At 44.0% G+C, this 20,136-nt stretch overlaps 1 protein-coding gene across 1 annotated transcript in view; it reads left to right on the top strand.

Moving 5' to 3' along the window:
- The window catches only part of map4k4 (mitogen-activated protein kinase kinase kinase kinase 4), a 118,197-nt gene that overhangs the window by 81,612 nt on the left and 16,449 nt on the right, over positions 1–20,136 (top strand). The window contains exons 16-23 of the mRNA XM_047370083.1: positions 3,666–3,962; positions 5,051–5,157; positions 7,003–7,151; positions 7,306–7,403; positions 8,010–8,188; positions 8,297–8,414; positions 10,462–10,812; positions 12,602–12,716. Coding sequence (XP_047226039.1) covers positions 3,666–3,962; positions 5,051–5,157; positions 7,003–7,151; positions 7,306–7,403; positions 8,010–8,188; positions 8,297–8,414; positions 10,462–10,812; positions 12,602–12,716 — 1,414 coding nt within the window. The remainder of the gene's footprint in view (positions 1–3,665; positions 3,963–5,050; positions 5,158–7,002; positions 7,152–7,305; positions 7,404–8,009; positions 8,189–8,296; positions 8,415–10,461; positions 10,813–12,601; positions 12,717–20,136) is intronic.

Raw genomic sequence — 20,136 nt, 5'->3', positions numbered from 1 at the left:
AACTATGTGTTCCTTCTGAAATTCTCCATTTTGAGTCTCGTTGTCATCACTTCTGTTTCAGTTTACCCAAAATTACTGCAGTGTGCAGTAGAAAGCCTTTATATCTTCAAACTAATGATTTATTCATTTACACACAGGGAGTTTTATGACACGGCAATGCCAGGAATGAAAGAGCACTTTTTTGTAATGATGAAAAGGAAACTATTTCCTATTCTTCTTTTCTCATGATTACCCTTTTTGGTGATTGGTCATTTGATTAACTTTTTTGTGTCAGTGAACACAATTGTACTGTAGAAACACATGTTATTTGAAATGTCCTGGTTGTGTTGTAAACAAGTCCTCACTCATCAGTTTCTAACGGCTACAAAGGGAGTGGAAGGCTTTAGGGTAAAGTAATTTGTTTTTATATTATGCCTCAGCACTGTATTCTGGCTGCATCTCTGCTCCATGTACTGTATCTCATCATTGCGTGCTGAAATTCAACAACATTTATAATTTACAGGCTTCCATATTTACATCAGAGTGACTCAGGCTGTAATAGTCACTTCCCAGCGAGGGACTGAACCAGCTTTGCATGAATAACCACAACTCATTAAAGTCAATCTGCTTGTACATGCCACACAGATTAAATTATACGCAAACGATGCTGTCGCTCTGTAAAATCAGGGTGATTATATAATTCACTGGTGTGTTATTAGACCTTAATTTTTAATGTAAAACAGAGTAATCAGCTTTCTCCTGTTAACTGGTTGTCGTTGAGCTCAGATGTGGTTTTGTGTTTAAACGTTGCTTCTCTTTTCCGTAAAGCGCTTATTAAAGATAATTGATAAAAAAAAAATGTTTGCTTTCATACTATAAATTAGATTAGAAAACCTTTTTTTCATTAAATGCAAGTTATGTTTCCATATCCTGTTATTATTCACTTACGCTCACATAAGCTTAAACTTTCATTTCTAAAGTTATTTGAATGTGGAGGAGGAAAATATTACTCATGGTTTAGGTGAAGGATAGGATCCTAACTTTACAACCAGAGGTAGGTTCTAGTGATTATGTTGGCCCTTCATTGTTTGTGTGCATGCAGAGTGACCTGTCCTGTTTGCCTTTAAATGCATGTCTGCATGCCAGCCTTTGTTAATTTTTTGATAGTACAAGTTTACCTTCTTTATTACAATATCAAAGTGTGATCAAAGTAAGTAGTTGACCTCAAGTAAAACAAAATGAGAGATGCAGTAACATTCTATGGGAAATAAGGGTGTTACAGTACATGTATTCATGCTGAAACATCTTTATTCTGACGCCATGCATGGGTACATAATAGATCAACACTCTTATTCAGGAGAGGACTATGGCTCTGTTGCATTATGTTAATAATCATGGCAGAAAATGATAAAAAAATACTTTTCAAATGCACAATTACAGCAATGGAGGAATGGCGAAATATAACGGCATGCAGGAGTTTGAAGACTCCTCTGCTTCTGTTTTTATTCAGCAGGTTGCAATGGTGTCAGGGCAGTGAGAAATGTATGGACGATACATGGAAATATTTCCAAGCTTTGCAGCGTATATTAGAGTCTAATCCCGTGATTATATACGCCACCAGGAATTTTACTCCACTATAGACCTAAAGGAACTCTTTAGGATTTTTCAAGGGAGATACGGTTTAAAAGTTATAAGGAGTTAATGTCTTACCTGCACCATCATTTGATATAAATTTAGACTGAAGCTAACAGCTAGCAAGAGAGAGGCTGAGACTAAATTGGACCTCTACCTTCTTAAAACAAGGCCAGTGTCCAAACCATCAGAGCGGTTTATGCAAAGACTAAGTTATTAACCTTTTATTCTGTTATCATGTTTGAATTGAGGTTCTTTACACAGAAGCTGATGCTTATTTAGAAAGAAAATGGAGATAGGAGGCGGTGTGCCACAAGTAATCTTCCTGTGTGAAACACTGAGAATGGAACATGTGAAGCGTTTCCTGTCAGAGTAACTAACTGACAGAAATGTAAAGTAACATTTTTGTAATCTCCATTAGTTTTACATGTAAATTTGTCTCAACCTGAGTGACAATTTTAAACATGTTTATGCGTTTAGGTTTTGTCATGTTATGCTCTAAAAACAAAAATTTACACGGGACTCTGGAATGTTTTGGATCACCGGTGTGCCAAAAATATATTTATATCTTGTGGTGTTATTATCACATGACACTTAAGCAGCAGATATCACACTCCTTTATATTTCTTGGAGCTTACACTTGTTTTAAGCTGCTGTAGTTTTTAGCTGATCCCATGTTGTTTTTTTAAGAAGCAAGTTACCCTAATCTATACCCTTGCATTTAGAAAGTCTGCTTGCCGGTTATGTCGGCTTACTGTTGGGTTTTAAAAGGTTTCTGACACACTGACAAGATTAAGAAGTTCCAGGGAAGCTTTGACCCCAGATGACCAAGGCTGTAACTAAAAGTGTCCAATCTTTGGACAGTATCTATGAAGCCCATCCTGGATTAAATCTGTGTGTGAGAAGGTTAACTACACTCCTTTCCTATTGCTTCTGTTCCAGAGCGCTGCGTTAAATCTGTTATTTACTTATAGTATCAGATTTTAATACCCACCATCTGCAGAGGGGAGATTATGAATTTTGAGCAGGGCCCGTCAGATAAAGCATCGCAACTAATGTGAGATAAATGACAGCTTCAGTAATGTCTTTTGTACTCTAATTTAACTGATAATTATACAACATTCTTTTTTGTTATTGCTGCCATTTTGAAAACAGTGCCATAGTGTCAGGATGAAGCAGTAACAACTGTGTCATACGTGGCAGAAAAGCCCCTCACTTTAAAGCAGAACCGTGACAGGAAGTTGAACATAACCTGAAAAGATTAACAAAAGCAGCCCTCCCTCTCTGCTGTGCTTCAGCTGTGCTTCTGGAGCCTTGTCAGGTGTACAGTTTTAGCGGACGTACATACAGTGTCTTTAGGTTTTAACAGCCCTTAACATTTTCCATGTTTTTTATTGGGGGATTTTATTCAATAGATCAAATGCCAAGAAGTATATAATTGTAAAGAGGGAAGAAAATGATGCATGAATTTCAAATGTATTTATAAATTTTAAAAAGTATGTCATACCTTTATTTTCACCCCCTGTTACTCTAGTAGCCCTAAATAAAATCCTCTGCAGCTAATTCATTTCAGAAGTCACCTAATTAGTAACAAGACTCTAGCTGTTTAATTTCATCTTAGCATACATTCAGCTGTTCTCTGAAGGCCTCAGATGTTTGCTAGAGAACATTAGAGAACAAGCAGCATCATGAAGACCAAGGAGCACAGCTGACAGGTCAGAGATAAAGTTGTGAAGTTTATTCCAAGCAATATTCCGAGCTTTAATAAACATCTCACACAGGGCTGTTTAGTCCATCATAGTAAATTACATTTAGGGCTGAGGCTGTATTTTGTGATGTGTTGGAAAGTTCGAAGGGTAATGACACTAATGATACGTCAGGGCCCTATAATTGCAGTTCATGTCCGAGCTCCTCAGCATTTTACAAGAAGCTGTTTTATAGATGCTCCAATCTTACAAGCCCCTAAAGATGAATGAATACCCCTTCCTTGTTTGAGTTATTTGCATGTAGACTGATCCTTGCTCCCCATTGTGTTCTGTCTTGTTGTCTAAAAGGTCCGTTCCCATCTGGCTGCTCTCAAGAGCAGCAGCAGTGTGGCTTCTCCAAACTCATCCGCTTCAACCCCACCTGCCATGTCCCGGTCGCACTCCTTCACAGAGCCACTAACACCTAGCTTTGAAAACCACCACCTGCACAAAAGCCATGAATCCCACCAGCACCATATTCCTCCATCCTCATCATCATCACCATCATTCTTATCATCAACGCCTGCACGCACTGAGCCACAAAACCATCCCCAGTCCAGACCCATGCCCAATGAAAAGGTCCCGTCAGAAGATGCCCCGCCGAGGGTAAGAAGGGAGCGCTGTCGAGTGTGGTTGTGTAGCTAGGGACTTCATCATAATATTCATGTTTCATGACCCAATGAGATGAGAGTTCTGGTCTGAAACATTTCAGCATGAGCACCATCATTTAATCTTTTGAATTTTTATCTGAGCTTCTACTGAAGAAAAATGCTGACTTGAGGGAAATGATTTATTCAAATAAAAATATAATTAGAATTTGTAAACGTATTGATTGGTTCTCAGTAGATGTGAGGAAATTAATTTTGCTGAGAGATTCCCCATGTTTGGCTGAATATCCTTGGAAAGAGGGAGATTATTTCTGAATCAGCATTGGCACAAAGAAAGCTAGCTTACTTGTGAAGATGCACTGATCAGAGATTTGTGACGGATTTCTCTGGTTCAAAAACAGAAGATTCAGATTTTCCTTGTATTTAAAATATTCTTATATTATATTTACTTAGTAGACGAAGCGATTACAACATTGAAAAGGTGTCTAACAGATGCTTTTATATTAGCAGACATCTTATTAGCATTACTAACTTGAAAAAGCTGTTTTTGTGTGTATTCCCTGGACAATGTAGGTCATACCTCCTCAGATTTCTAAAAAGCAAACATTTCTAAATCCAGCATGTTCTACAACGGACAGAAGTTGAAAGCTTAAAATAACGAAACAGAGCAGGTTTGCTGTAATATGTTCTGCCTAACTGTTATCAGCTGAAGTCAGTTCTTCATGTATTCAGCCTTTTGCCACTTTTACAAAACATCCTTAAGTATGTACGAATTGAAGTAAACATATCAGCATCTGCTGATATGTCTGCTGTGACCCTGTTGTTTCCCACTGATGCTCTGATTGTGTCAAGGTAGAGGAATGGTTTAGATTGTGTGACAGGGATTGATGTAGATAGTAGTTTAGCGATGAGGGAACAAGAGTGTTTAAAAGATGTATTTTTAGGAACTACCCAGTACCCAGAATGATATATTCACATGTTTCGACAGACTTGAAACATATATTCTGTTAAATGCTGTTAAACTGATGCACAGCCATGCTTTCAGAGTGTTGACATGTAAGCCGGTCAATGTTTCTATCATGAAAGGTTCCTTTAAGGACAACATCGAGGTCTCCGGTGTTGTCAAGGCGAGACTCGCCTCATCACCATAGCAACGCCCCACAGAGCAGGGACGTCCTTCGAAATGCTGGCAGGTAAACTTAGAAGTGGAGGAATTTTTTTTTTATCACACTTTAGCTTTTGTGTTATTTTGTTCTCTTATCATTTCTTACTCTATCACACTTTTTTCTCATTAGAGTACAAAACACACATCAAAATAGAAACCTGGAAAGGATTTTAGTAGATCCTTTAGTGAATTATTACGTGTGCATGTACACAATTACTGGATATCAGTGCAGCACCTTCCATAATTATTGGCATTCCTCGTAAAGATGAGTAAAAAGCCTAAAAATACATCAATTGTCTTTTTGCAGAAGAATCGTCTCACATATATATTAAAATGCTTTAATAATTAAAGCATTTTCAGCTATTTATTTAGGTACCCATATTTTCCGCACTATAAGGCGCACCTTCAATGAATGGCCTATTTTAGAACTTTTTTCATATATAGGGCGCACCGGATTATAAGGCGCATAGAATAGAAGCTACTGCAGTCAAACGTTTGACTGGGGTTGCGTTATGCATCCACTAGATGGAGCTGTGCTAAAGAGAATGTCAACAAAACAGTCAGATAAGTCAGTCAGTCAAACTTTATTAATACACTACAAACCAGCGTTCTGATAACTCCATTCACTCTCATGGTAAGGTCTCCTCTACATAGAATTCTATTGAATAGAGCCAACCGCACGTTAGGAATGCATTGGGGTCTATGAAGTTGAAGTTGAAATCAAACGTTAGTTAAAATGTGAAAGGGAACTTTTCCCTGATTCAGTAAACACGTAAAAGAAACAGTTTGATGCAAACGTTAGTACATTCACAATATAGTAGCGTTAACTGTTGAATTCTCTCGCTGCTGCTCTATTTCCATGTTCGACTGCGTAGCTGACAGCCTTGAGTTTGAACTCAGCATCGTAAGCGTGTCTCTTGAAAGGTGCAATTTTGGGGTCGTTATACACACACAAGTGGTGTTGGACTAGCAGTAAGCACAGTACAGGTGTTTACCGCTATTACTTCGGCGACTCCCCTGACTACGGTAGCCGTAATGCTGCAAGCGGTGCGGCTTTGTAGTTTACCAGTCGTATTGAAACATTTTGACAGAGCGCCGTGTACAACCAGTATGGATCAACCAATTAACCAATTGATCCATATATAAGGCGCTCCGGATTACAAGGCGCACTGTCATTTGTTGAAAAAATTAAAGGTTTTATAGTGCGGAAAATACGGTACATGTATTCATGTAAAAAAGTCAAATAATAATCTTTAAACCTCACTGTTTGAGAAGTGCAGCAGAGAGTGGAATCTTGGGGACACCATACCTCCTTAACAACCATATATTCTAAGGCTTTCTGCACATCTTTATCGGGGGTACCAGCAATTGTGGAGGATTCTGTCAGTAGAATAAAGCAAAAAACGTGAGATCTAAACGAACTTAAAGCTGAGAAAACCACTCTTTCTGTATTCAGAGAGTATTCAAACTTTGTTATGAGTAAAATACTTTTTCAAAATGTTCTGAAACAACCCTGTGTTATAATTTTTTTGATCTCAAGAATCTAAACTATGGTTTCTTTCCCATTAATTATTGTTATCCCTCCTTAGTGATCACATCAAAGTAATTATCTGCAGTGTTTTAAACTATCCACATCAGAATATAGAGAAGTAAAGTAATAAGTTACTTAAAGAGCCTTTTATCTAGAATTCATTCCATATTTTCTCATGACTAAAGATTTAATAGTACATTTAAAAAAAAATGCAATAATCAAAAAATCTTAGGATCTTGAACTATTTTAGATAGGGATTTAAAAATCAGATGACACTGTGTACACTACAGAAGGCCTGTCTCTCTATGCGATTGTTTCATGCTGCCTCTCCTGCCTCTGCAGTTCAGCAGAGCCTCGGCTCCTGTGGGAACGGGTGGAGAAACTTGTTCCCAAAACGAGCGGTAGTAGCGGCAGCGGAGGCTCCAGTTCCTCCAGCAGCTCCAGTAACTCCAGCTCTCAATGTGGCTCTGGAGAGAGGTTCAGGGCCCGCTGTGAGTTCACACGCACTTCAACACCAAATATCAAACAGGCAGAGTTGTAGATAGTCCGACTTTCGTAAAGACGCTACATTAAACCACACATGCACATTTTAAATTGTAGATCTTTTTTTTTCCCTAATCTTACCGCCTACTCCACCTTCTTCAGCTTCTTCCAAAGCGGAGGGTTCGCCCCTCCAGCGACCAGAGAATGCTGGGAAAAAGCCGGAGGAGAGGAGGGACTTGGTGAGGCCGAACAAACCAGCGGTGAGAGTTGACTCAGAGCCAGAACTGTAGCTCTCTAGCTGGCTCAGATCTTGAACCTTCTGCCTTGGGTTTGTCTGAAATCTGAAGTGTGTGTGTGTAGTTCTGCTCTCCATCCATTGGGCGATCCAATCAGATATTAATATACGGTTGTTGTTGCCGTTGGACTGAGCTTTGTTGCTAACGTGGTTTCCAATTCTTGATTTAAACCTTTCCACTGGACTCTCTTGGTGCACGGCTGCCATTTTAACCCATGCTTTGTCTAACATGGATAAAGTAATTTATTTTCATCTTTGCAGCTCTGTTTATTGTTTAATCATTCAAATTAATCCACTAACCTTCCTTCCAGCAGCTTGAAGAGCATCAGCTATCTGTCGTATGGTCATTTCTCTCCTCAGTCCTTTGTTTTGCTTCTCATTGGCTGGTTTATCACTAAAATCACTTCCTCTCCAGCAGTATTCTGTTTCCTGCTTCACTTAAAGACAATCAGCAATACAATCTGTTGTTATCGTTCTAACAACTGGCATTAAAAGGGGGCAAAACTCAGATAAACAGAGAAAAAATGTGTTCAGTGAAAATGAATAACTTGTCCCCCTTCATGATCTGTAGGACCTGACCGCTCTGGCGAAGGAGCTGCGTGCAGTGGATGATGTTCGTCCCCAGGGTAAGGTGACAGAATACTCATCCTCCAGCGAAGACTCAGACACCACTGATGAAGATGATGATGAAGAGGTGGACCAGGAGGCAGGTGAAGAGTCGACATCTGGGCCAGAAGACACCAAAGCTGTGTACGTGCTGAACAAGGCAACATTATCCATCAGTTTAAACATACCAGAGAGACATAGACACGCTGCCTATGCTTCATGTTTGTATCGAATGCTTCTTCTCTTCTTCAGTTCTTCCAAGCTGAGTAACGGGGAGACAGAGTCAGTGAAAACCATGATAGTTCACGACGAGGGTGAGAACAAAGCAGGGACGACCCGGTGCAAAGACAGCACGCTGGTTGTCAGACAGGTACCAGCTGAGAAGGAAAAAAATGCCATTCATTTACTGCTTGCCTTCTGTTCATTGTGTTGTTGTTTATACATTTCCCCAGTGTTCATTCATTTTGTTGTACATTGTTGATTATTTTCTGTTCTTGCATACTTTGCAGCTGTTTTCACAGTAGAAGGAGATTAATACAGTAGCTGCTTACAGATTTATTTTTTTAACTCAAACTAACAACATGAAACTGAATCACTTATGTAATGTGGATCCATTTACAGTGACTTGTTTATACAGAAATACCACTTAAACATGTTTTACATTTTTTCATATTACAACCACTAACTTCAGTGGTATCAACATTTTTTAGAATAAAACTCTTAAAAGTGAGGTATGCATTTGTATTCAGTTCCCTGGGTCAATAGTAGTATCTTCCCTGCAACAACAATGGTCTCTACCAGTTTAAACCAACAAGAGACAGATTTTTCTGCCCACATTTTTTGGCCTTTTTCAGGCGGGCTAAAACTGTGAACATTAAGCTTTAAGTCTTGCCACAGATTTTCAATTTGATTGAGTTCTGGACTTTAACTGGGCCCTTCTATCATGAACATGCTTTGATCTAAACCATCCCATTGTAGCTCTCTCTGTAAGTTCAGGGTCTTTGTCCTCCTGGAAGGTGAACTTCAGTCTCAAGTCTTGCAGCCTTTAACAGGTTTTCTTCCAGGATGGCCTTCTGTTTAGTTCCATCCATCCTCCTGTTTACCCTAACCATCTTCCCTGCTTTTTGCTAAAATCCTTACAGTCTGATGCTGCCACCACCATTATTAACTGTAGGTAGGGTGTGTTCAGGGTTTTCTGCAGTGTTAGTTTTTGTCCACACATAGCGTTTCACAAGTTGTCCTGAAAGTTACATGTTTGTCTCATCTCACAAGAAAGTCTTCTTCTTCCACATGTTTGCTGTGCCCCCTACAGGACTTGGGTCAAACTGCTAACTGCACTTCCTAAGCTTTTTCTTTCAACAAAAGCTTTTTCTTACATCCCCTCTGACATGATCAGATTTGTGAAGTGCACAACTTACAGTTGACCTGTCAACATATTTTCCAACTTAGCTGTAGATTCCTGCAGCTCCTCCAGAGTAATCATGGGCCTCTGATTAACACCAGTCAGTTTAGGTTGTCATTTCAAATTCAGTTCAATTCAAAAATACTTTATACATCCCAAAAGGAAATTAAATGCTGTTGTAGCTCAATTATGAAGGTTTCTGTGGCTCCGATGCTGCTTCCCCAGCAGATGATGGCAGAAGAGATCTCACTGTCCACATCACACTTATAGAAGATATGCAGCATCTTACTGCAAACACAATTTCTTGCTAGGTTTGCAGTTGTGTCATACTGTTTTCATTTTCAGATGATAGATTAAGTAGTACCTGTCTGCTGTGTTCCTTGGTCTTCGTTATGCTGTTTGATCACCAACGTTCTCTAACAAACCTCTGGCCTTTGTAGAACAGCTAGAATTATAAAATTACACATAGGTGGACTCTGTTTAATATGACATGATTTCTGAAGGCAAGCCTTGTTAGATTTTATTTAGCATATAAGTGAATGGGTGACAGAATGCAAATGCACGCCACACGTTTCAGATTTTTATTTGAATGCAACGTTGAAATCCTTGCATCATTTTGTTTTTTACCTTACAGTGATGCACTACTTTTGTAGTTTTGGTCTGTTTCAAATCATAATAAAATGCATTGTTTGTGGCAGTAACATTGCAAAATGTGAGAAAGTTCTAGGGGTATTATTATCTATATGCACTGTAAATCTTGAACTTCATTAAATGACATAAGATGACTCGCATTTTTCCTATTCTGTCTGGATCAAACACTGCTAAATAGTGCTAAGAATGAGCAAAATGAACTACACAATCTAACCAAATAACAAACTGCTAACAAGAGTTTTCTTTCCACCTTTAGAATAGCCACTGTAGCCTGCCCTATGCTCCAGCTAACACGTTCCCTTCCCCTGAGCTCATCAGGAACACATATAGACCCACACTTGTCTACCCCTCTTTTTACTTCCAGAGTGCAGGTGACAACAGAAAGCGTGTGGCCCCCACGTCAGGCCAAACGCAGACCCTTAGCCTACTTGCAGGCTTCTCTCCGAGCCCCGGCTCGGCTTCAGGGCAGGGACTCATCCTCCACACCCCCAGCCCCCCAAACCATCATCATCACCACCACCACCACCACCCCACGCAGCATGCTGACAGGAATGGCTTTGCTGGCCGCATCCATCACCTCCCAGACCTGATCCAACAGAGCCACCATTCCTCCCCCTCCTCCTCCGCATCCAACTCCCCTTCTTCCTCCAGCCTTGCCAGTCCCTCCACCATGTCCCCCCAGAGTCCCCTGGAGAAGCTCGGTATCCTCACAGAGGTATGTCATCCAGCCCCGACATAAGCAACCATGAGAACCGGGCAGACAATGGTATAATAGAGACATGGACAGCTTGTTTGCCCCCCTGGTAAAGATGTGTGTAAATCCTTAAGATAAATGTATCTTCTATTGCAGTAGCATGATCTGACAAAGACAAAAAAAACTACAATTTCCCTATATTAATTCATTTGTGGAAAAAAAATTCCATGTTAAGCAATAATTGTTACAGCTGTTAGCACAATTATTGGTGCCCCTGCTGTCGAAACCTTGTACAACCTTTTTTTACCGATAGAACAGCACTTAGCCTTCTTTTGTAATATTTCACAAAGTTGGAGCATATAGAGAGAGGGTTTTTTGTTTCCTTTTATGCACAATCTCTCTAGACTCATCCTAGACTCTTGGCTTCTTTTGTATGCTCTCTTCTTTTCAGCCCACCCCACAGCTTTCCTAGTCCCTGTAGGTCTAGAGACAAAAATGACTATAGAAGAAGGTTGACTTTGTAAGTGATGAACCATTTCTGTTTGGATTTGACCATATATTGTAGATCATTGTTCTGCTAAAAGACACAGTCTACCATATTTTTATTTAAAATTATCTCATATTTCAGAGTCACAGAGATTTTAAAGGTTCTAAGCGTCTGGAGGAGCAATGGGCCCACGGTATCACAGATCCTCCCTCATGCTTAACAGTGGGCACATGGTGCTGTCACAAATATTCATTCTTTGTCTTATGTCAAACCCACCTGGAGTGTTTGCTCCTGCAAATCTGAACCTTAAGTCTTTTTTCTTTTTTTTGGATCACTAAAAAAAGTAAGGTATAAATTACAAAGCAACTTCACTAACATTTCCTTTAAGGGATTGTTCAGGGTGACAATTTTGTGCCACTAGTAAGTTTGTTAAAAAACGATCATTTCTGAACATGGTATTTATTCCCAATAAATAAGTGCACACAAAGATTGAAGGTTGTATTTTTGAACAGCTGTGAATGTGAGATTATGCTGCTACAATAAGAGATGGTTTTATTTTTACACATATCTGCCAGGGGGCAACATATTTGGACTTTTAGAAGGCAAACAGTGACAAAACATAGTTATAAAATATTTATCAGCTGGCTTGATGATATTGTGTATATGACCTACATATTTTCATGTCCCTAAATAAGCAGAGTGCCCTCTACTGGCCACTACTTGCCCTCCCTCTTGACCACTCCTCATGAAGACGTTCCGAAATGTGGTTGACTGATTTCTTTAGTAAAATTCAGATTCTCTCCAGTTAAAAGATTTAACTTCGATGACTTATTGTTTAAAGGTCCTCTTGAAACAGTTTGTGTTTTTAATCAAAAATTATTGGAAACTATCTCATATATCTCAATGTTGCCTATTTTCAGCAAACAGGGTTTGTTCTTACATTTCCCAGACAGTAGTTCATAGCACACAGGCCACTAAACAGTACAATGGCAAGTATGCTTTCAATCCATGGAAAACGTTTTTTTATAGCTACATTTCTATCCCTCTTGTGTTGTTGTTTTCGGTGAATCAGCCACATCCATATGTATTTTTGTTTTGTTTTTTTACTTTTTAACACTGTTTTTACCTTTTTTGTTGGTATGTCTTATTTTACCCCTGGATTGCCATGCCCATTATGTTTGCATGAAACACGTAGTGTATAAGCACAGTGTCATGTTAACTAGTCTTTATGAATATGGTATTTACTGTAGGTCCTTTAAACCCTAAACCATGCAGACGTGTGATGTTCTGTCACCATTAAAACGCCTTCTTTTCCACCCGTAGAGCCAGTCGAGTAACAACATGCAGAAACACAAGTCCTCTTCGTCCTTCACTCCGTTCATCGACCCACGCCTCCTCCAAGTGTCTCCATCCACAGGCAGCGCCCTCAACAATGTCGGTAGGTATCTGGATCACTTTTACACAATGTGCTGATTAAACCTGATTTAAAGGAATGGGTCGTTAGCAGGTTCCTTCAGAGCTTAGTGACCGCTCCAGGAGACAATTATTTTAATAAGGTATGTTGGAACAAGGATAGACCTAAAAACAAAATGCGACATGGTCCCCTAAGAAATAGAACAGTAGTTCTCTTTCAACATTCGTTTCGGTATCTCACTATGGGACACCCCTCCAGCGCCTGTCCCCCAGAAGCTCTATTACATTACGCCAGTCTTGACTGGCAGGCGGAAGTGACGTCCGCTCCCATGGGAGGGACTTCCTCCCAGTATAAAAGTTGACGTCACGTAGGTGATCTTCAGTCTAACACCTCTTCTCACTCCCAGAAGCACCTCTCAGACGGTCATTACAGTATCTTGAGCTAGCTTAACTGTTCACAGAGCGAGCTAACACCTCGGTCGCCGAGCGCTTCTCAATAACTGTGCTCGACTGTTCTGAGTCCCTTTCAACGCTGGTCTGTCGCCAAACAGCAGCGCTGCAACTGGTCACCAAACTAGCTGCAACCTTAACGGAGCTTAAGAAGTTGTGTAACTTGCACTCGTTCTCACCATGAACAGAGTCAAACCACCATCTAGAACCTGCACATGTGGCAATCTCATAGCTGGGGCAGATACCCACTCTGTCTGCGCTTCGTGTCTGGGGCTGCAACATGCGTTGGCGTCACCAGCGAGCTGCGAGCACTGTGCACGGCTCTCCCTTAAGTCTCGTCGGTGCAGGCTAGCACGCCAAGCTAGCCTGTCAGAGGTTGATCCTATGATGGGGGTAGCCAATCCCCCGCCACCGGAGCTTCCTGGTACTGATGAGAGAGAGCCCACTTTGGCTGGAGCCAGTTGGGGTGATCAGCTCGACGCTGTCGCGCCACTGACTGACCCAGAGGAAGACGAGGCCGCACTTCCAGGTTTCAGCTCTCTTGCTAATGCCGAGTCCGAATCTGAAGTGGAGTCCATCAGTCTCGGGTCTGACGACAACGAGCTGGACTGCGGGCCTTATGCCATCCAGTCGGTTGCAAAGCCCTCGGTGATGGATGACACCAGCCGCTGCGGTTCCCCAAACCCGACTGCAACGGACCTGCATGATGTCTGCAGAAGGGCAGCAAAGAAGCTGGGCATCGAGTGGCCGGAAACCCTCACCGAAACTACCACATCTCGATATGAGGGGAAGCGGCTTCCGAGAGCCAAATCTTCCAGCAGACAGCTGTTGCCGGTCTTTCCCGAGTGCCTCGAGGAAGCAACCCGGTCTTGGAGCAATCCTTTCACCGCCAAGAACCCCGCCCTGGGAGGGTCGCGCTGGACTGGACGGGCATGGAGGCCGGCGATTTTTCACATCTGCCTCTCGTAGAACCTCTGCTGGCATCTCACCTGCACCCATCGCAAAAGTCCCTTCAAAGCTGATTCTTTTCAGTCCGCTCTGAATGAGAAAAGCTACAAGGCGGTGGCTGCATCTGTTAAAGCCTTAAACGCTTCATCTCTTCTCCTCGCTTACCAAGCGGAATTACAGGAGCAGATGACTGGCACACCGATGGCCGATTTGTGGGACGAGTTGTGCGTGGTGACAGACCTATGCCTGCGTCTCCACAGAAGCGCTGTCCAAGCATCCGGGAGAGCCATGGCCCTGATGGTCACTCAGGAGAGAGCTAGATGGCTGAACCTGTCTAGCCTGTCTCAAAGAGAGAAGAACCAGCTCCTCGACACCCCTGTGGACCTGAAGAGCTTATTCGGACCCACTGTGGCAGCCATGCAAAAACGCTGTGAGGAAAAGAAGAGGGAAGGTGAAGCGCTAAAGCTGTGTCTGCCCAGGAAAGCGCAACCTCCTCCCCCTCCAGCACCCGTGTGCCGTTCGCTCAAGCGGCGGCTCGACCAGCCTACCGCATCCCCAAACGCCAGCCTCAGCCGCAGTCAGCGGACCGTGGGAAACAAACCGAGCTCAAAGGTGCTTGGGGAAGGAAGCCATTCGATCCCCCGACGACGCCGGGAAACCAAGCGACCCCTTCCGCTACTGTGAGCACAAAGAAAAAGAGGCGCGCTACCTAGGGATCCGTCTTCGGGGTGGGAGAGCAGGATCTGCCAGACACCTGCACCCCCCCTACCAGGACACATCCTGTCCCAGTTTGAGTTCAGAACGCCACGTTCAAGGCAACTCAAATGGCCTGCAGAGCCGACGTTGGAGCTCATCGTTCAGAGCCAACCGAAGCGGAGGAGGATCAAAGCCACCGAGAGCTCAGTGGAGCCGCAGCTGTGGCCAGAAAGCACACACCAGTGCACAAACACATGCCAGTGTCTAAAAACACAACCTTCCCCCTTCACAACATGTTCAATAAAGTTGTTTTCTGGCATGCATCCAGGCCTGGAGCCGAGGGCGCAGCAACAACAAAAAAACATTAAAAATATGTTAAAAATAACACAAGGACAGGTCATGGCCGTGCAGCTGCACATGAGGCCACACGGGGGAGCTCTCGCTCCAGCTTTGGCACAGCGGCAGGCTGGAGCTCCTGCTCCATCCTTGCCACAGTTGCACATGAGGCCTCAAGGGGGAGCTCTCACCCTACCTCTAATACAGCAGGCTGTTTTTTCTGTGGAAGAAGCAGACGTGGGGCGAGCGCAGCTGGCAGTTGTAGCGGAACAGCAGATCCCACAGCCGGTGTTGCGCAGTGTTTACACGGAAGCACCTTTAGGTCCACTGGCAAACAACACTCAGCTGTGGCGAGCGTGTGGAGCGTCAAATTGGGTGATAAAGACTGTATCCAAGGGATACAGGCTCCAATTTGTGACAGCCCCACCCTGTTTCAAGGGCATAGTACAGTCATACGCCCGGGGAGAGTCCACTCGCGTCCTGCAAGAGGAAATAATTTCCCTGCAGCACAAAAGAGCTGTCCGGCTGGTACCGCAGGAGCAAAGCAGAGACGGGTTTTACTCCAGATACTTTCTCGTGCCGAAAAGGGGCGGGGGTCTGCGACCGATATTGGATCTGCGGGCTCTGAACACATATCTGAGATGGTATTCGTTCAGGATGCTAACACACGCAGCTCTGATAAAGTTTGTGCGTCAAGGAGACTGGTTTGTCTCCATAGACTTGAAAGACGCATATTTCCATATCCCTATATACCCCCCTCACAGAAAATACCTCAGATTTGCGTTTCAGGGAAAGATATACGAGTACCTGGTACTTCCTTTTGGCCTCTCGCTGAGCCCACGTGTGTTCGTGAAATGCACCGAGGCAGCCATTGCGCCTCTGAGGGAAAGGTGGATGCGTCTGGCGACGTATATAGACGATTGGCTGATTGCAGCTCAGTCTTTAGAGGAGCTCAGGACGCATGCCGAGATGCTTACTTTACATCTGACAGCCCTGGGATTCACAATAAACTGGGAAAAGAGCATTTGAACCCCAGTACAAACAATCACCTTCATTGGCCTGTCCCTGAATTCAGTCAAGTTCAGAGCGCGCCTCTCAGCGGAACGAGTAAAAGCCTTTCAGGCTTGTCTGGCACTCTTTCGCAGAGGCACACAGGTGAAATTCAGGTTATGCCTCAGACTGCTCGGTCTGATGGCGTCTGCGCTGGGGGTCATCACACTCGGCCCTCTACACATGCGCCCGTTTCAAAGGTGGGTGGCGTCACTCAGCTTGAGCCCCACACGCCATGCTCACCGCAGCGTCCTGGTTTCTCTCATATGTGTACGTGCGCTGAGCCCGTGGAAGCGTCCCGGTTTTATCAACACCGGCGTTACCATGGGAACCATCCTGACGAGGAAGGTAATTACCACAGACGCCTCGCTGACAGGCTGGGGAGCCACTCACGAGGGGATGATGGTAAACGGTGTTTGGAGTCCACAAACACAGACAGCTCACATAAATTGTCTGGAACTCCTGGCCGTGATGCTGGCACTGAGACACTTTCTGCCCTTTATCAAAGGGCACCATGTTTTGGTCAGAACGGACAACACAACAGTGGTTGCTTACATCAACAGACAGGGGGGTCTGCGCTCACATCATTTACACGAGCTGGCATACAGACTGATAATCTGGACCAGCTCACACTTGCTGCCACTAAGAGCGATTCACGTGCCAGGGGTAATGAACAGAGGCGCGGATCTGCTGTCAAGGGGCAATCCCCGCTACAAAGAGTGGAAACTCCACAGCGAGAAGATATGGAAGAGGTACGGCCGAGCGGAGGTCGACCTCTTCGCATCAGGGGAAAATGCTCAGTGTCCGATGTTTTTCTCACTGACAGAGCAACAAGCTCCGCTTGGGCTGGATGCTCTAGCGCAAAAATGGCCGCCGGTCCTACTGTACGCCTTTCCCCCGCTGGAACTGATCATTCCTACTCTCGCCAGGGTGCGAGAGGGAAAACACTCACTCATTCTGATAGCTCCCCGCTGGCCAGGGAAACATTGGCTAGCGGAGATTTTTCAGATGCTACACGGCGAGCCATGGCGGCTTCCCCTCTGCAGAGATCTCCTGACGCAGGCACGCGGAGAAATATTTCATCCGCATCCAGAGCGCATGGCCCTATGGGCCTGGCCTGTGAGGGGTTAAATCTGGCTGCCAGTGGGCTTCCCCAGAACGTTATTGACACAATTCAAAATGCAAGGGCCGTTTCCACGCGTAACCTGTATGAGGGTAAATGGCAGGCATTCGTGGGTTGGTGCGCAAAACCTATGGTGAGCGTAATGCAAAGCCCTGTGTCGGACATTTTAACTTTTCTGCAGGCACTGTTGAATAAAGGCTTGGCTTTTTCCACTGTGAAGATGTACCTGGCTGCTATTTCAGCCTGTCAGGTTGGCTTTGGTGACAAAACAGTGGGGCAGCACCCCCTGGTGTGTCAATTCATGAAAGGTGCACGACGGCTCCGTCCAGTGTCGAGGAGCCTCACTCCTTCATGGGATTTACCTATGGTACTCGATGCGTTGTCACGTGCACCGTTCGAACCGTTGCAGCAGGTTGAGCTCAAAGTGCTTTCCTTTAAAATGGCCTTATTGATTGCTCTGGTTTCTGCTAAGCGTGCGAGTGACATTCAAGTGCTCTCAGTTAACCCGTCCTGCATGCAATTTCTGGGTGAGTCAAGGGTTTTACTGAAACCTAATCCTGCCTTTATATCTAAGGTTGCTATGGCTCTGCCATGCCGTGCCCTTGAATTAATGGCTTTCTACCCACCACCATTCTCCTCTCAGGAGCATGAACGACTGCATACGCTCTGCCCAGTACGAGCTCTGTGGTTATATGTGGAAAAAACAGCAGATTTTTGTAAATCAGAGCAGCTGTTTGTGTCGTGGTCTTCATCACATAAAGGAAAGCCTCTCACAAAGCAACGTCTTTCGCATTGGGTAGTGGGTTCTATTATTATGGCTTATGAGAGCAGAGGCCTTGCACCCCCTGCAGGTCTGCGGGCTCATTCCACTCGTGGTGTGGCCTCATCCTGGGCATTGTTCCAGGGTATACCTGTGGAGGAAATATGTGAGGCTGCCAACTGGGCGACCCCTCACACCTTCACTAGGTTCTATAAACTGGATGTCACCAGGCCCACACTGGCTCACACGGTTCTGGGTGAAGACCAACAGATGCAAGATGCATCTGTTGGTCTTCGAGTGAGCTTATCTGGCAATACGGGAGCAGAAATATCCCATAGTGAGATACCAAAACGAATGTTGAAAGAAAACTTTAGGTTAAGGATTTAACTCCGGTTCTCTGAAACATGAGTGAGGTATCTCACCAGATCACCCTCCTTGCAGGGAGCGAGGAAGAGGTGTGCTTATTAAACTGAAGATCACCAACGTGACGTCGACTTTTATACTGGGAGGAAGTCCCTCCCATGGGAGCGGACGTCACTTCCGCCTGCCAGTCAAGACTGGTGTAATGTAATAGAGCTTCTGGGGGACAGGCGCTGGAGGCGTGTCCCATAGTGAGATACCTCACTCATGTTTCAGAGAACCGGGGTTAAATCCTTAACCTAAAGTTCATGTTAGTACAGGTCCTTCTCAAAAAATTAGCATATTGTGATAAAGTTCATTATTTTCCATAATGTAATGATGAAAATTTAACATTCATATATTTTAGATTCATTGAACACTAACTGAAATATTTCAGGTCTTTTATTGTCTTAATACGGATGATTTTGGCATACAGCTCATGAAAACCCAAAATTCCTATCTCACAAAATTAGCATATCATTAAAAGGGTCTCTAAACGAGCTATGAACCTAATCATCTGAATCAACGAGTTAACTCTAAACACCTGCAAAAGATTCCTGAGGCCTTTAAAACTCCCAGCCTGGTTCATCACTCAAAACCCCAATCATGGGTAAGACTGCCGACCTGACTGCTGTCCAGAAGGCCACTATTGACACCCTCAAGCAAGAGGGTAAGACACAGAAAGACATGTCTGAACGAATAGGCTGTTCCCAGAGTGCTGTATCAAGGCACCTCAGTGGGAAGTCTGTGGGAAGGAAAAAGTGTGGCAGAAAACGCTGCACAACGAGAAGAGGTGACCGGACCCTGAGGAAGATTGTGGAGGAGGGCCGATTCCAGACCTTGGGGGACCTGCGGAAGCAGTGGACTGAGTCTGGAGTAGAAACATCCAGAGCCACTGTGCACAGGCGTGTGCAGGAAATGGGCTACAGGTGCCGCATTCCCCAGGTCAAGCCACTTTTGAACCAGAAACAGCGGCAGAAGCGCCTGACCTGGGCTACAGAGAAGCAGCACTGGACTGTTGCTCAGTGGTCCAAAGTACTTTTTTCGGATGAAAGCAAATTCTGCGTGTCATTCGGAAATCAAGGTGCCTTGTCTGGAGGAAGACTGGGGAGAAGGAAATGCCAAAATGCCAGAAGTCCAGTGTCAAGTACCCACAGTCAGTGATGGTCTGGGGTGCCGTGTCAGCTGCTGGTGTTGGTCCACTGTGTTTTATCAAGAGCAGGGTCAATGCAGCTAGCTATCAGGAGATTTTGGAGCACTTCATGCTTCCATCTGCTGAAAAGCTTTATGGAGATGAACATTTCATTTTTCAGCACGACCTGGCACCTGCTCACAGTGCCAAAACCACTGGTAAATGGTTTACTGACCATGGTATCACTGTGCTCAATTGGCCTGCCAACTCTCCTGACCTGAACCCCATAGAGAATCTGTGGGATATTGTGAAGAGAACGTTGAGAGACTCAAGACCCAACACTCTGGATGAGCTAAAGGCCGCTATCGAAGCATCCTGGGCCTCCATAAGACCTCAGCAGTGCCACAGGCTGATTGCCTCCATGCCACGCCGCATTGAAGCAGTCATTTCTGCAAAAGGATTCCCGACCAAGTATTGAGTGCATAACTGTACATGATTATTTGAAGGTTGACGTTTTTTGTATTAAAAACACTTTTCTTTTATTGGTCGGA

This window comes from Girardinichthys multiradiatus, chromosome 7, assembly GCF_021462225.1.
Source record: "Girardinichthys multiradiatus isolate DD_20200921_A chromosome 7, DD_fGirMul_XY1, whole genome shotgun sequence".
NCBI lineage: Eukaryota > Metazoa > Chordata > Actinopteri > Cyprinodontiformes > Goodeidae > Girardinichthys > Girardinichthys multiradiatus.
The sequence above is the reverse complement of the archived record's forward strand: the minus strand, read 5'-3'. Positions and strand labels throughout refer to the sequence as shown.